At 34.0% G+C, this 14,702-nt stretch overlaps 3 protein-coding genes across 6 annotated transcripts in view; all 3 read left to right on the top strand.

The window, feature by feature from the left end:
• The first annotated feature begins 345 nt into the window (after window positions 1–345).
• On the top strand, window positions 346–3,128 carry LOC145304410 (uncharacterized). Its single transcript, XM_080146291.1, has 5 exons — window positions 346–437; window positions 907–1,054; window positions 1,801–1,941; window positions 2,590–2,729; window positions 3,027–3,128. Exons 1-5 carry the CDS (start codon window positions 375–377, stop codon window positions 3,126–3,128), a joined length of 594 nt encoding a protein of 197 aa, XP_080002417.1. The 5' UTR covers window positions 346–374.
• Window positions 2,959–9,121, top strand: LOC145303994 (apoptosis-inducing factor 1, mitochondrial-like). The gene is made up of 10 exons (XM_080145741.1): window positions 2,959–3,706; window positions 3,953–4,126; window positions 4,718–4,834; window positions 5,700–5,767; window positions 6,123–6,193; window positions 6,795–6,907; window positions 7,414–7,469; window positions 7,751–7,807; window positions 7,987–8,095; window positions 8,926–9,121. Exons 1-10 carry the CDS (start codon window positions 3,230–3,232, stop codon window positions 9,001–9,003), a joined length of 1,320 nt encoding a protein of 439 aa, XP_080001867.1. The 5' UTR covers window positions 2,959–3,229; the 3' UTR covers window positions 9,004–9,121.
• A 1,139-nt stretch (window positions 9,122–10,260) lies between these two features.
• The window catches only part of LOC145303993 (uncharacterized), a 41,713-nt gene continuing 37,271 nt past the window's right edge, over window positions 10,261–14,702 (top strand). For 3 of the 4 annotated variants that reach the window (XM_080145740.1, XM_080145738.1, XM_080145737.1), the window contains exons 1-7: window positions 10,261–10,346; window positions 10,620–10,740; window positions 11,427–11,506; window positions 11,994–12,173; window positions 12,912–13,019; window positions 13,788–13,881; window positions 14,329–14,419. In XM_080145740.1, the coding sequence (XP_080001866.1) occupies window positions 10,637–10,740; window positions 11,427–11,506; window positions 11,994–12,173; window positions 12,912–13,019; window positions 13,788–13,881; window positions 14,329–14,419 (657 nt within the window). In that variant the 5' untranslated portion in view covers window positions 10,261–10,346; window positions 10,620–10,636. The remainder of the gene's footprint in view (window positions 10,347–10,619; window positions 10,741–11,426; window positions 11,507–11,993; window positions 12,174–12,911; window positions 13,020–13,787; window positions 13,882–14,328; window positions 14,420–14,702) is intronic. The other variant, XM_080145739.1, reaches the window with a different exon arrangement.

Here is a 14,702-nt window from a genome sequence, read left to right as displayed (position 1 = left end):
AGATTTTTGTTGTTGATACCGTATTTGCAGCTGTCGATACCGTAACAGTTTTGTTTATAGAACCCACCTCATATTTGTTTATCTTTTGTAAACACTTCATTTTACTTCCTAACCATACCATGATTAATGGGGGGGGGGGGGGGAAGGGGACATATTGGGCTGATTATTTAACTAGTCCTAAAAGTTTTATAATGATTTGTTAAATCATTGATCGACTTAACAACTTTGGGAACTTTTATTGTTTGGTTCACCAAGCTGAGTATTTAAACATTTCAACCAAATATTGTTAGCTGTAAATTTTTTTAACCTGTTCCAATTTTCTGCTCGTGCCGACCAACAATAACTTGTATTTATTGTTATGTTTTTCAGGGGAAATGAATGTTTTACGATCATGTGTAGCCTCGCGGGTTCAGAGAGCTTCATATATTTTTCAACAGGAATGGAAATATTACTTATAAGAATAGGTTAACAAAAAAATAATTTCGTATTATATTGTCTATTTTTATCACTTTAATTTGACCCTTATCGTTGTTTACTTGAAAATGCTTTTTGTGTGCAAATAATTGATTATTTAAAGAAACAAAACCCTTTAAATACACAAATAACCTATAGGCGAAGCACTAGAATTATTTATTTGTCGTCCGCAATTTTATTTTATTTTTTTAATAAAACTAACTTTCAATAACGGGTTGTTATGGTTGGGGGCGTGGGGATTGGATTGTTATATGCATGAAAGCAACTTTATCCATGCTTAAAATAACAACAAGAGCTATTTGCTACGTACTGACGGAGTACCAACCCAAATAGAAAAGCTTCGCCTAATTTGTTTTGTATTTTATTTTTTAAAAATTTAAGCATTCAAACTTTTAATTCAATGAAATAATAATATATCCATTTTTGCCACAGCAAAGAACATTTACACAAACACCAATTCGCGCCAAAGCTCTGCAGAATTATAAAAGACCCAGTATTGATGAAATAGGCGTGCCTAGGGAACCATGGCAAAGAGTTTTTGAACGCAATCAAAAAAAATTCAATATGCATCTTTTGACAGGCACATATTTTGCTCAAACTTAAAATATTTTTTAACATATTTTATAACTCAAATGATGTAAATACCACCTCCTTACAATAAAAAAAACTACAAAAATTCCTTTATCTAACTGCACTACCAAAATTATTTTTGTAAAACATCCTTTAATATTATTGTCATAATTAAGTGTGTCAACTCCACTCTCAAAAATTCTATAGGGAATGGCCAACTTACCCATTTTACACCCTTTAAAAATATGCCCCATGCCTAAACTTTTGCAGTGCACACTTCTGATTACAGGTACCAATCTACTAAATAGCGATGCGGAGCCGTTTGATTTTGGTGCGCCCCGGCTCCGCGGTGCCGCCTGTGAAAATAATGGCTCCGGATTTGGCTCCGACCTAAAATCAAGAAAAACTCAACATATTTTTTTGGCCAAGTTTATTTTTGACTTTTTAGGTTTTTATAAGTTCAATTTTTGCTAAAAATAGACTTGAAAAACTTAAAATTGGGATTTGCACACGACACAACCGAGTTGCCAAATTATAATGATTAAAAATCTCTTTTTTTAGCTAACCCTTACCCGGAGCCGTTTTTTAACAGAAAGAACGGCTCTAGCAAAATATGGCGGCTCTTCGGCTCTGGCTCCGCAACGCTGCACCGCAACGCACCAAAAATTCATCAGGCGTTTTAATTTACCTACAATAATAATATGGAAAAACTTTAAGATTGATAATATTAATAAAGAGCAAATCTGTGTAACTAAGGTATAATCACTTGTGGTGGCAGCTTGTTGGTGTTTTGTAACACAATCAACTTCAATATGACCCCAGATTTTATTAAATCAGTAAAATATTCATCAATAACACCAAAAATTGATCATTCAGCCGTCGCCTCAGCAGCTTTAGGTAATATTGGATAAAAATTGGTTTTTAAATCTAATGAATTTAGGTAGGTATAACATCCAAAAAATATTTTCTTTGGTCTGTTAGGCATGCTTAAATTTTTTTATATTTCTATATATTGATTATTTTATTATGTTCTTCAAAGTAGATTCTTCCGTTGGTTTATCCATGATTCGCTACATATGGGTGTCATAAATGTAATCCTTGCTAAAAATTACTTTTTGCTTTTCTTTTCTTTCCTTTATTCTACCTTAATATGTCGTAGTTTGATGTATGTCACTAGCGGCTACACCCCTAAAGGCCTCTAGAGGGGTGTGTTTAATTTCGACACCAAATTTTAAATTTAAGCTTTTAAAAAATTTGGGGGTTGGGTGATTTTTTTATATGGGCGATATTTTCTTGGGAGGGTAGTGGTTGGTTTCCTCCCCTAAAATAGTTATAAACCTTCCCTGGACCAATGAGAAGCTATCTTTTAAAGGAGAACCATAGCGGTTCAGTGATTAGCGAGATCATTTGGTACAGACACACACAGACAGAGATCCTATTACTTTATTATATGGATTGTTTAGTCTAGCCATAGGTGATGTCAAAAGTATCTTACAGAACTTTTCCTGTAATTATCAATTTTTATCCAATAGCAATACAAAATAGAATCTAATGACGAAATCGAAGACGACACACCTGCTGTAGCTGTAGAAGAGTCTGTAGAAGAACCCCCAGCTGCTGTCGTAGAAGAAGAAATCCTTGAACCTGTTGTAGAAGAACCTGAGCCTGTCAAAGGAATTTTCTATGTTTTGAGTTTACTACTTACATCAAGTTCCCAAATTTCCAAATCATTGAAAAACACTTTTAGAAAAGAAAAAAATTCAAAATGATTACTCAACTCATACCAAATTTCATCCTGAAATTCGGATTCTCTATGTGCCAATTGATTACGAGATGATTGTATTAACCCCCCCCCCCCCTTACATTGTTTAATTTAAGATTAAATAACGTGGAAAATTGTTGTTTAATAGAATCTGTCCCTGATCCAGTGATAGAGGAGGAACCAGCTAAAACTGAAGTAGTTGAAGAAATTAACGTTGCAGCTGAAACTCCTGTCGCTGAACCTGAACCCGAACCAGCAGCCGCTGTTGCTGCCCCCGCCAAAATTCTTGAACCCCTGCCCGAATCCGTTCCATATCTTCTAGTCGGCGCCGGTACCGCCTCATTTGCCGCCTGCAGGGCTATTAAATCACGCGATCCTACTGCCAAAATTCTCATTATCGGCGAGGAGGAACGCCCACCATACATGAGACCTCCACTTAGCAAAGAATTGTGGTTTGTTAACGACGACCAAGCCAAGAAAGATTTAAAATTTAAGCAATGGAATGGAAAGGAACGCAGCTTGTTATATGAACCACTACCTTTTTACACACCCATTAAAGAGTTGGAAGAGTCTAAAAATGGCGGCATTTCTGTAGCAACTGGCAGAAAAGTTGTTAAAATCGATACCGTCAACCAAATTGCTCATTTGGAGGATGGTGCCACAGTTAAATATGATAAATGTCTGCTTGCCACAGGCGGACAACCCAAAGCTCCAAGATTTTTAAACAACGCCCCGGATGATGTGAAAGAAAAGATAACCCTATTCAGAAATGTTAATGATTTCCACAAGCTGGATGGTATTGTTAGTAGTTCCAAGTCTGTGACAATTTTGGGTGGCGGCTTCCTGGGCAGTGAACTGGCTTGTGCTTTTGGACAAAGATCTAAACTTGGAGAAATTGAGGTAAGATGTTCGGTTTAGATCAGCTTAAAATACATTTAAAAACAAATCTAAAACAAAAGCTAGTATTCAAAATACCCCATCCCCTTATTCATAAAATGATTTGAAAATATATAGCGGGGTTTTATTTTTTCGGAGCAAGCCTGTACCCATAACAACCAAACCTAACCAAACTTAGTGTAAACCTAATCCCTTTTGTGCATATGTACATATTACATATTCTATACTTAAAATATTTTTTTGTTTCAGGTATACCAAGCCTATCAGGAGAACGGCAATATGGCAAAAGTACTTCCAGAATATCTTTCTGAATGGACCACCTCCAAAGTTGAGTCTGAAGGTGTAAAAACTCTGCCCAACTCCAGCATTAAAAGCATTAAGAAGAAAGAGAATGGACGACTAGAGCTTGATTTAACCAACAAGGAATTAATCTTTCATCATAACATTTCACTTTTGTAGGATGCAATTGTAAAGTTATAGGAACGAATTAAGTTGCTTAATGTTTGTTTAAAGAACTCTCTTTACAAAAGCCTTATATTTACTAACAATCTTGGGATCTTAACTTCTTAAGTGATAAGACAATTGCAATAAATTGACATATATACCCCTTCTGCAGATCAAAATTAATGTTAAAAGGCTGGGCTACCATTAAGCCAATTAATTCCATTTGAAATTACAGAAATTTAAATCTTTTGTTGGATTAAAGTTGGCATAAAACTTGTTTTTTGGTGTAACTGAAGGGAATTGTGTGAGAAAGAGAGAAATAAGGGAAAGTTGGTTGAGGGTAGGTTTTCACTTAAAATTGTTTGTCTAAATCACTTTCCCTTTTCCATGATTTAGATATATTTTGACTAATCTAGAACCAGCCGATAAAAACTCAATAAAAGTACCCATGATCATCAAGCTAACGAATAAGATAACTTAATTAACTTTGGAAACCATTGTTATTTACAGTCCAATGTCCCCTCCCTCCCAGAAGTAAAAAAACAACATATAATGAAAGATGATTTCTAGACGATCGAGACAGACCATGTGGTAGTAGCCTACGGAATCGTGCCTGATAATACTCTGGCCAAAGCTAGTGGCATTAGTGTAGACGATGCTCATGGTGGTTTTGTTGTCAATGAACAGGAATGTACTGTATTCTAATTTTTGTATGGATGGATTAACCATAGATATATTACCTCCAGATGGTCGGGCAAACACAATGTTCCTTAAAGCTTAAAAAAAAGGGGGGGGGGGTAATGCAACCATCTCGTAATCAATGATTAAACGGCACTTAGAATTCGAATTTCGATCTGAAATTTTGCATGAGTAATCCTTGGTAGGTCTATTTTCCCTAAATCGAACAAAAAGTTGAAAAAGTAATAGCTAACGGCTCAGCCGTTTAGCCATTTTTTGGCTATTTTTAGGGCAAATCTGTCAAAAATTACGTAGAAATCAACATTTTAAAACATATTTTTGCTTTAAATCATGTGAAATGATACAAAATTTTTTTTTTTAGATTTCTAGTACCAGCAACTACCGGCTAGAATCGTTTAAAAACTTTTTGGATCGGAAAAGAGCATTATGTGTAGAGAGGTTTCGTGATTTATTTCCATAGACAAAAGCCAAAAAATTACTAAGCGGCTGAGCTGCCAGCCGTTAGCCGTTACTTTTCCAACTTTTTGTTCGATTTAGGGAAAATAGACCTACCAAAGATTACTCATGCAAAATTTTATATATTTTATATTTTATAGTGCCATTTATACATTGATTACGAGATGGTTGCATTAAACCCCCCCCCCCCCCTTAACTGGTTAAAGATCTAGACTTTCTTTTCCCATTGTTTTTTTTTTCATACTATGATTGATATACCAATAAACATGAATTGTTTGTGTTCATATACTATTCATTTATAGGAAATATCCTGAATGGCCCTTTTCTTGGTTAAGCAACTATTAGTAACATTTTATACCTCCAACGAAAAGTAACAAAACAATACAAAATCCTATAGTTCGAAGCCTGTCCTAATTTATGGATTGCTGGAGACGCTGCTTCCTTCCTGGATCCTCAGCTTGGCAGGTAAACTTACAGAAATTTTATACTGCGGAGTTTATTAAGAATTAACGAAATAAAATAGGGGACAATATGATGTAAATTATCCTGGTATCAAAAGTTTTCTCAAATAAAATAGGGGACAATATGATTTAAATTATCCTGGTACTCAAAGTTTGTTTTTAATCGCGCCTTCTCATTCGTTGACCTTAAAAGTTTGTTTATTGATTGGTTGGTTCTAGTTAGTGAAGTGTTTCAACCAAAACTTTTATTCTTAAGAAGGAGTCTTTTCTTAATCATAATTGGGGCTGTATTTGATTAATTTTATCGTCCATTGTCTAATCCCTTAAGATCTCTTATTAACTATTCATAATAATTTTAGACGAAGAGTAGAACATCATGATCATGCAATTGTTTCCGGAAGATTGGCCGGTGAAAATATGACAGGCGCAGGTAAAATTTAATTGCGGTTTCCCACAAAGTGACCAATATGGAGCAAAGAACAATGTACCCCCCCCCCCCCTTTTTGTCTTGAAATAAGGGGGGTGGGGATAGTTTTTCATTTGTATCTTTGGTCAGATTATAATATAGTAAGTACTAGTTAGCCCCGCAGGGTAAGGGTTCTGCGCAGGGGTTAGGCATAGCCATAGGCAAATAAACTACCCCCTCCTTGAGTCCTTACTTTCAATTTATCCCAAATCAAAAAAAAGGAGTGAGGTAATCAAGTGCTCGATATACTCATTGTGGGAAAGTCCAAAATAATATTTTTATCCCGCAGGTAGTCTCTGTAATTGTGTTCAAATATTGTAGAGTTACGACATAAATCCACATATATAATTTTAAAGTCTGATTAGTAGCACTCTAAATCTTGAATATTGTCTGTCCGTCCAAATCACTTAACATAAAATTAAGGCTTTTCTTGTCAGAGGTCTTTAAATGTTTTGTCCTGCCCACTCACCTTACTTCAAGGCATGATAAATGATTTCATAACATTGGTAGCCAGACTGCTCTTTGACGGATTTTTAGCCCTTAGTCATTTGTATTTTTTTTTCAGACAAGGCTTACACGCATCAGTCCATGTTCTGGTCCGACCTTGGTCCTGATGTCGGTTATGAAGCCATCGGTATCGTAGACTCTAAGCTCCCTACTGTTGGTGTCTTTGCAAAGGTGTTTATACAAAATAATTAATAATTAGGGGGGAAATATGTTGGAGGAGGGAAAAAATGAAAAAATAAAAGAGTACTTACCCACTGAAAACATTTTTTCTATGGAGAAAAAACTAGGGGGGGGGGGGATGAAATATTTTTTGGCAGTGATAAAAATTAATTTTGTGCAGAATATACACCCCAGTTTCTTGAGTTTTAATATTTCATGATAATAAATGACGGTGCAATCTTATTTACCTATTTATAGTTTTCTCACAGTTTGTGGGTTGGAGCCCCCGCGGGGTTAGGCATTGGGAAAAAAGTAACTTCTCCCCGTTAATTCTAATTTATTTATCCCCAGTATCAGTGCTCTAAAGCCAAGTGTAAAATCTACGAAAATTTAAAAAAAATTTCTTAAAGAATTGGTGGATTACCTAGTTTTCCACAAAATATCCTGAAAACTGCCCAGGATCAATCGACAACTGTATTTATATTTGACTGTATTTGTATAAACATAATTGAATCCAGGCAACAGAAACGGATACCCCCAGGGCTGTGGTTACAGAATCTGACGAACACGACAGGTACATGCCTATTTTGCCTTCGCTGGCTTTAAAATAGGTGCAGGGTTCGAGCCTGTCACATTTTGCGTCATACAAAAGATGTTAAAATGACATAAATTTATTGTTTTGCCATTCGTGTGCGTGAGGGAGATATCTACACCAACCTTAAAGTTTCAATCTCTCAATATTTCCCCCCCTCCCTCCCCCCTCTGACAAAATCCTACGCACGCCACGTATTCGGGCATATTCCGACCCAACTAAGATTAATCATTGTTCATTTTTAACTATAATGGTATTTTCAGGTCTAAATTTGAAGAAACAGCTACCATAAAGGCCGTAACCCCTCAAACAGCTTCAGGAAAGGGTGTCAACATTATAAGAGAAAAATCCGTAAAGCATTTTTTTGTAATTACATAAATTATATTTTTGAATTTTAAAAACATTTAATTATGTTTTAATAATATTATGAATAAATCTTCGAAAATTACGTGCGGAAAATTCTCCAAAAATAGTTGACACCCTGATGCGTAATAACAGGTAACGAGGACAACCAGGATTACGGCAAGGGCATTATTTTCTACCTGAAGGAGGACAAGATTGTTGGCATGGTCCTGTGGAATGTCTTCCAGAGAATGAATATTGCCAGGAACGATACTTCTTAAGTTTTACTAAACAAGGACGATTTTCTACAATTGTAGCGAAGGTTTTTAATTTTAAGTGATAAGCTTTTAATCCTTATATAAAGGTAATTGAATTGTCTTTCTGTAGATTAGTATTTCGTTAGTTATTGAACCGATATGGTTTTCCTCTTCAGTGAAACTTCAAATAGATTCTATTTGAGTGGGAGGGTAACTCCTATAATGAAATAAGATTAACCTTATTTCATTAGTATTCATATTTAGGCATTGTACCTGCACACCCAAGGAAAAGTCTATCCTTGTCAGAACCCTCAGTCAAACTTACCTACAAGAAAAACATATCCTGTATTATGCAAACGGCTCAATTGTGATAGTCTTATTTATATACATTTGGTTTAATCTTTATATGTTTTGGCAATTAAGATATTTTTATTCACCTTTCAAAATTAAAGGTGAATAAAAATATCTTAATTGCCAAAACATATAAAGATTAAACCAAATGTATATAAATAAGACTATCACAATTGAGCCGTTTGCATAATACAGGATATGTTTTTCTTGTAGGTAAGTTTGACTGAGGGTTCTGACAAGGATAGACTTTTCCTTGGGTGTGCAGGTACAATGCCTAAATATGAATACTAATGAAATAAGGTTAATCTTATTTCATTATAACTCCACCCTTCCAAGAGGAATCGCACATAGAATAAAATACTACCCCACAATTTTTTTTTGTAAAACTAAAATTGATCCATCAACAGACTTAGGAATCCAAAAAAAGATAGCCAGCTTGAATAAAATAATACATTTTAAACGTAAAAAAAGAAGTATCGACTTTTAGGCGTGTGTTGAAGGAGGGTAAAAGTTATGACGATCTGACCGAAGTGGCCAAACTTTTTAATATTCATGCTTCAGAATAAACAATAACATTGGACAAGGGGACTTTTCAAGAAAAGAGTTCATGATAGTTAGTTTTTAACATGATCTTTTTCGTGGAACTGTCCCTTTCAAAGAAATTTAAAGCTTTTAGAAATAAAAGATATATAGCTGTTATTAATAACGGATGGTAACGTTTTTATCAAAGTGCCATTATCATGTTATGTAAGAATGTTTTTAAAACTCGTCTAAAATTCATTAAGTACTTAAAGTACATTTAAAGTGTGCGGTGAAGTTTAAGTTGCTAAGGAGACAAAATATATATTACAACGTTGTAAATAAAGAAGCGAAATGTGTCGTGTGACGTTGACACATATTTAGAACTAAATGTTTTGCAAATTGTTCAGAGTTTAAAGGGGTTAAGTTTTTTGTTAAAATGTTAATTTATTACAATGCAAAAAATATATCATATTGTTTGAAAAAGAAAAAAATCTATTTTGATAGTATGTAAAAAAGGTCATAAATGTGATAGATTTTATTTTGTTAAAAATAGAGCTTTTATTTAATGTTTAAAGCAGGGAGTAATATCTTAAGGATACATTTTTAAACTAACACAAAAGAGTCAAAAAGAGTTAAAAACACTTACAAGAAACAGCTGAAAACCGTCTTAACTCATACAGTCACAGAACTAAAACTAGAATTAAGACTAAGTTTTTGTGTTGTTTAAAAAGTAGCCCTCCCTTTTATTATAACACTTTTCTTTCTAGTCTCATTTTCTTATTTTTTTTTTCATTTTATATTTTCAATTGGTTACAGAGAATATTACGTTGAAAAGTTAACCATTTGTGTTAAAATTAATTTTGTGAAACAACGTCACCTTATATTGGATAGAGTAGTTATTTATTGCATCGTATTATAGACAGCGTTCAGCGAATATTAAAATGAAAAATTATAAGATTTTTAAGAATTTTATTTTGATATTCGTAGTAAATTGTCTCTTAGTAATACGATACTATACACGATTTTTCAGTATGGCTGATAACCGGTTCTCATTCAACGGATTCATTCATATATTCAAGATTCTGAACAGGAATTTCTGAAAAGTAGAATGAGTAATACAAACACACTCAAACATTAGGGAGGGAGGGTACATTGGGCTGTTTATTACACTAGTCCTCAAAGTTTTATAATAAGCTTTTCTTATTGGCTCAACAACAACTAATCACAAAATTATTTTTTTTTACACAAATGGTTAGAAATTCTCTCAAGAGTCAAACATGATAATAATAAACAAAATTTTTCAGAGGTGAAATGCAATGCTAGATGGTAGCACAGATATTATTAGAACAACAGACAAGTGATATTATACAATAGAGGACACCAGGAGGTATGTTGACATAGGTTAGGGAGGGAGGGGACGTTGAGCTGTTTATTACACTAGTCCCCAAAGTTTTATAATAACGTTTTCTTAATCGTTAGCTCAACAACTTTTGGGACTTCTGTGAATTTTGATTTGTTGATTCACTAAGTTGAGTGTTCAAACGTTTCAACCACTAACTTTCTATTTAGGGGTAATTTTGTGTATCACCTTTGGGGATGTACATCAAATTTTCTGCCATTGTCTTATCCCTTTAGATCCCTGATTTCTGTTTCTATTCAGGTGTAACCAGCATCAGGATGGAGGCTGTCCAGGCCTTCAACCACGAGATGACCTCGTTGTACGAGGTCAAGCCGCCCATCTCCAAGGCGAAGATGACGGCCATCACAAAATCTGCCATAAGGAACGAATATAATAATGCAAAAGCAAAAAAAACGCCAGTTTTAGATGCAAATCTTTTCTATATTTTGGTTTGTTTCGGTTGCGTCTGTAACGGATAGCACTTATTATATATTTAGTTATTTCATGATCGTCCTTTTTGTTTTCTAATTTTACTGTGCATGGTGATTCCTACAAATTACAATAATCAAGTATGTTTTAGAAAGCGCAACAAAAATAAATTTAGATTTTTTAAAAAAATTAACCGCTCTCTCGCTCTGCTCTGCATTCATCCACGTTCTGAACGAAATGGAAGGGGAGCATGTTTTGTTAGGCGATGTACAGCTGAGAGAGCGGCAAAAATAGAAGCAAAAACCTTCACAGGCCATCACTAAAGGAGCAAATAAAGGGGTGGGAAGATTTAGGTAATTACTAGAGGTCAAATTTTCAAAGGGTTTCGATCACGATGCTTCAAATATAAAATATGCCTAAAATTGAACTGGGAACATTAAGTTCAGGTTAGATTTTGAAAAAAAACAATACTAATTTTTATTTTGAGGCAAAATTGTTTGAGCAAAGCTTCTCTTTTACCTATTCTTGTTATCATTATATATTTAAGAATTTATGAAATTTATTTATATTTTATACTGACTTTACAAAAAAAGGTTAAACCAAATTAACTTTCACTTTTATTATGTCCATTGTGTTCAGAGCAATCAAGTTTTATAAGCATGTGGTACAGAGCGTGGAGAAATTCATACAGAAATGTAAACCAGAATATAAAATTCCAGGTATGTTAATATGGTAGGCTCGTACCAGGAATCATCCGGAAGATATAACGATATCTTTACAGTCATGCCAAACTTCAGTTTTAAGAATATTTTTACTGTCTGGAATTCTTTAATTTTAACCATTGGCATTAATAGCAATTACATCATGACTTGGGTCTTTTAAGGGATAGGGGAGAGAGGTGGTAGTCAAACATTCACTATCAATTTTAGTTTTTTAAAAATGATAATGAGGTTTCTCGTATTCATTCGAAAACGGTGGATAGAAACCGGTTCTCATCCATACGAAAAAACTATGTCTAGCATAGCTGTCTATAATACGATGCGAGAAATAACTATTTTTCCTATCCCTTATCTAAGACTACGGCCCATGTGGGGCTACTAAGTATCCAATATAATCTAACCCGACCTAACCTAATAAAGTAATTAACAAAAAAATCAAAAAATAGATAATTTCTTTCTGTTGTTAGTATATAATTTTTGTTTTAAGGATTATATGTGATCGACTCAATAGTGCGGCAATCTCGTCACCAATTCGGACCTGACAAGGACGTTTTTGCGCCGAGGTTCGCCAAAAATGCTACGGCCACCTTTTTCTACCTTTACAAATGTAACGAGGAGGAGAAGTCTCGGGTTATCAGGGTGCTCAACCTTTGGCAGAAAAATGCAGGTATGCTTTTAAGTTTTTTTTAGCATCTAGCAGCTAAAGTTTGAAAAATATATGGTTTTTATTCATTCCTAACCTTAAGATTAATTCTAGAAATAAAATGTCCTAAAACCATTCCAATGCTTAATTCTGATATAGATGGCATAGAACCATCTTTGAACTTTTGGATGGTTAGCGAGATCTTATATTAAGAGACTAACAAAAACATTAATACATTATAAAATAGGACTAACGGCTTCGCCCCTAGAGGCCTCTAGTAGCACTTGAGAGGGGAGTTTAATATCAAAACCCATTTTTTGAAAAGATTTTAAAAAAGTTTAAAAATTTTTTTTGGGGTGGGGGATAATTTTTTTTCTAGGGGCGATTTCTCTTGGGATGGTGGTGGTACCCACCCCCCATAATAGGTATAAAGCTTCCCGGGACCTATGAGAAGCTACCCTGTTAAGGAAAACCATATCGGTTCAGCGGATAGCGACGGTACAAATAAACAAACATCGTTCTACTTGGTATTATAGATAAAAACAAGTGATTTTTGAATTAATGCAATTTTTTATCGAAAAAAATTGATTAAAAATATTTTAAAAAATAAGTTTTGTTTTTACATAACTTTTATATGAATACGAATACTAGCTTCCTTAAATCCTGACCAATTGGACGTTGTAGTTATCTTACAGGACAACTTTATAACTATTAAATAATCAGCTGTTTAAGAGATCTTACGCGCTAATATAACTATTTTAGTGTTCCCAAGTGAAGTAATCCAACCCCTGTTTGACATGGCCAACCCAGAATCCGAGATTTATAAACAGTTAGACCATCAGTTTAAAACTACAGGTATTCCAAACATTGGTAAGAAACATTTTTATTTTGGTACCTTCCTAGTTATGGCGTTTGCCCCCCCCCCCCCCCTTAGAAATAAGATCCTGATTCAACATGATGATCTTTTGATGTTTTTTACCTTTTTGGTTCGATTTAAGACTATTTTTGCAACTCTGAAGCCGCAAATCTTGACTTGATAATTTTCCTGTTTAAAGTTAGATTGGGGTTAAAATCTGGGATCTTAAGGGATAGGACAATCAACGATAAATTGATGTACATCCCAAAGAATGGTTTTAAAGTTTGGAAACCACTAAGTAATTTGGAACCATCCAATCAAAATAAATTAACAGTGCCAATCTTTTTGAGATAATGTCAAAATAAAACTTTGGGCACCAGTTTAATTTACAGCCCATTGCCCCCTCTTTCTCCCTGAGCTATTTATTGTTGGCACTAATGCATAGTTTTAGGAAAGAGGGGTGGGGGGTGGTTGACGCTTAATTGACGCCATAAATAGGAAGTTATCCTTTTATTTATTTTTAACATTCTGATAAATTTTTATTTATATTTAATTTGAATTTTTACATTGATACCTTTTTAACCATCTGCATCTATTCAATTGTAATAAACTCTTTTTGTTAATATAGCTTTATTCTTTTGTTAAAATTAATTCTCAGCACAATTTATTTAATGATTTTCTTTATCTTTACTGTATCACACTTCACTGTTATCATTTTTGTTGCGCTAGTAATGGTTGTAATTGTTTTAGTACCTATCTCATTTGCTCAATTTTTGTTTCAGGAAAATTACACACCACCCCCTTGAAGGATCCCCCCAGCAGTAACAGAAGAGAGGAGGGGGGACAGAGAGATGGGGGTAGAGACACAAAATCAAGGGAAGAATATTTGAATTTTTTATTCTTTATATTTTTTTAGAGTCAAGCGAAGCTACTCTATAATAAACTTCCTGTCCGTCAATCAGTCGCTGTATTGTGATTATCACGGCTGCTATCTTTTTCTTTTAAAGATACTCTGTTCCAACAAGCATCCGGTATTTTATTTAATTGGTCTGTTAGTCTTGTAGACATTCTGCAAAAATATAAATATTAAATCATATAGTACACGTTTGAAAGGTATACCTAGTGGTTTTTTATAGATATATTCTTGAATTAAGAGTAAGACCAATGAACATTTCTTCTTTAAATCACTTTTTTGCTTCACTACTTGTGGATGTTCTCTACCTTGTTGAAAAATGAATTAATCGGGCATTCTGTTATTTTTATGATCCATTGATTTATCTTTCCAAAAAAGGAATTAAAAAATTCATCAATTTTATGAAACAGAGACAATAGTAGTAGTAACGGAATTGACAAGAAGGATCTACAACAATTAAACACAATCAAACAGCTGTTGAAAAATCCTCCAGCAGTCAAGGTGAGCACAGATAATCAGCTGTTTAATTTTTGCAAGTTGGTATAAAACATGCAAGTTGTTCATGTTTAGTCATTTGTAAATACAATTACAAATAGCACCATTATGGTTTATTAAAGTTTCTCTTCTAGTAGGTTTGCTGATCACAAAGTCTAAAAAATAATTTGAAAGTATTTTTATAAACTCAGCTACGGAGAAGACATACGGAAATATTACATTTATTAAGTAGCTTCACTACTAACGTGTTTTTCCAGTATGGCTTCGATACCGATTAGTATCCTCCGGA

This window comes from Acartia tonsa, chromosome 13 (assembly GCF_053477335.1).
Source record: "Acartia tonsa isolate MP-2025a chromosome 13, ASM5347733v1, whole genome shotgun sequence".
NCBI lineage: Eukaryota > Metazoa > Arthropoda > Copepoda > Calanoida > Acartiidae > Acartia > Acartia tonsa.
This window is presented reverse-complemented; position numbering and strand designations above follow the sequence as displayed.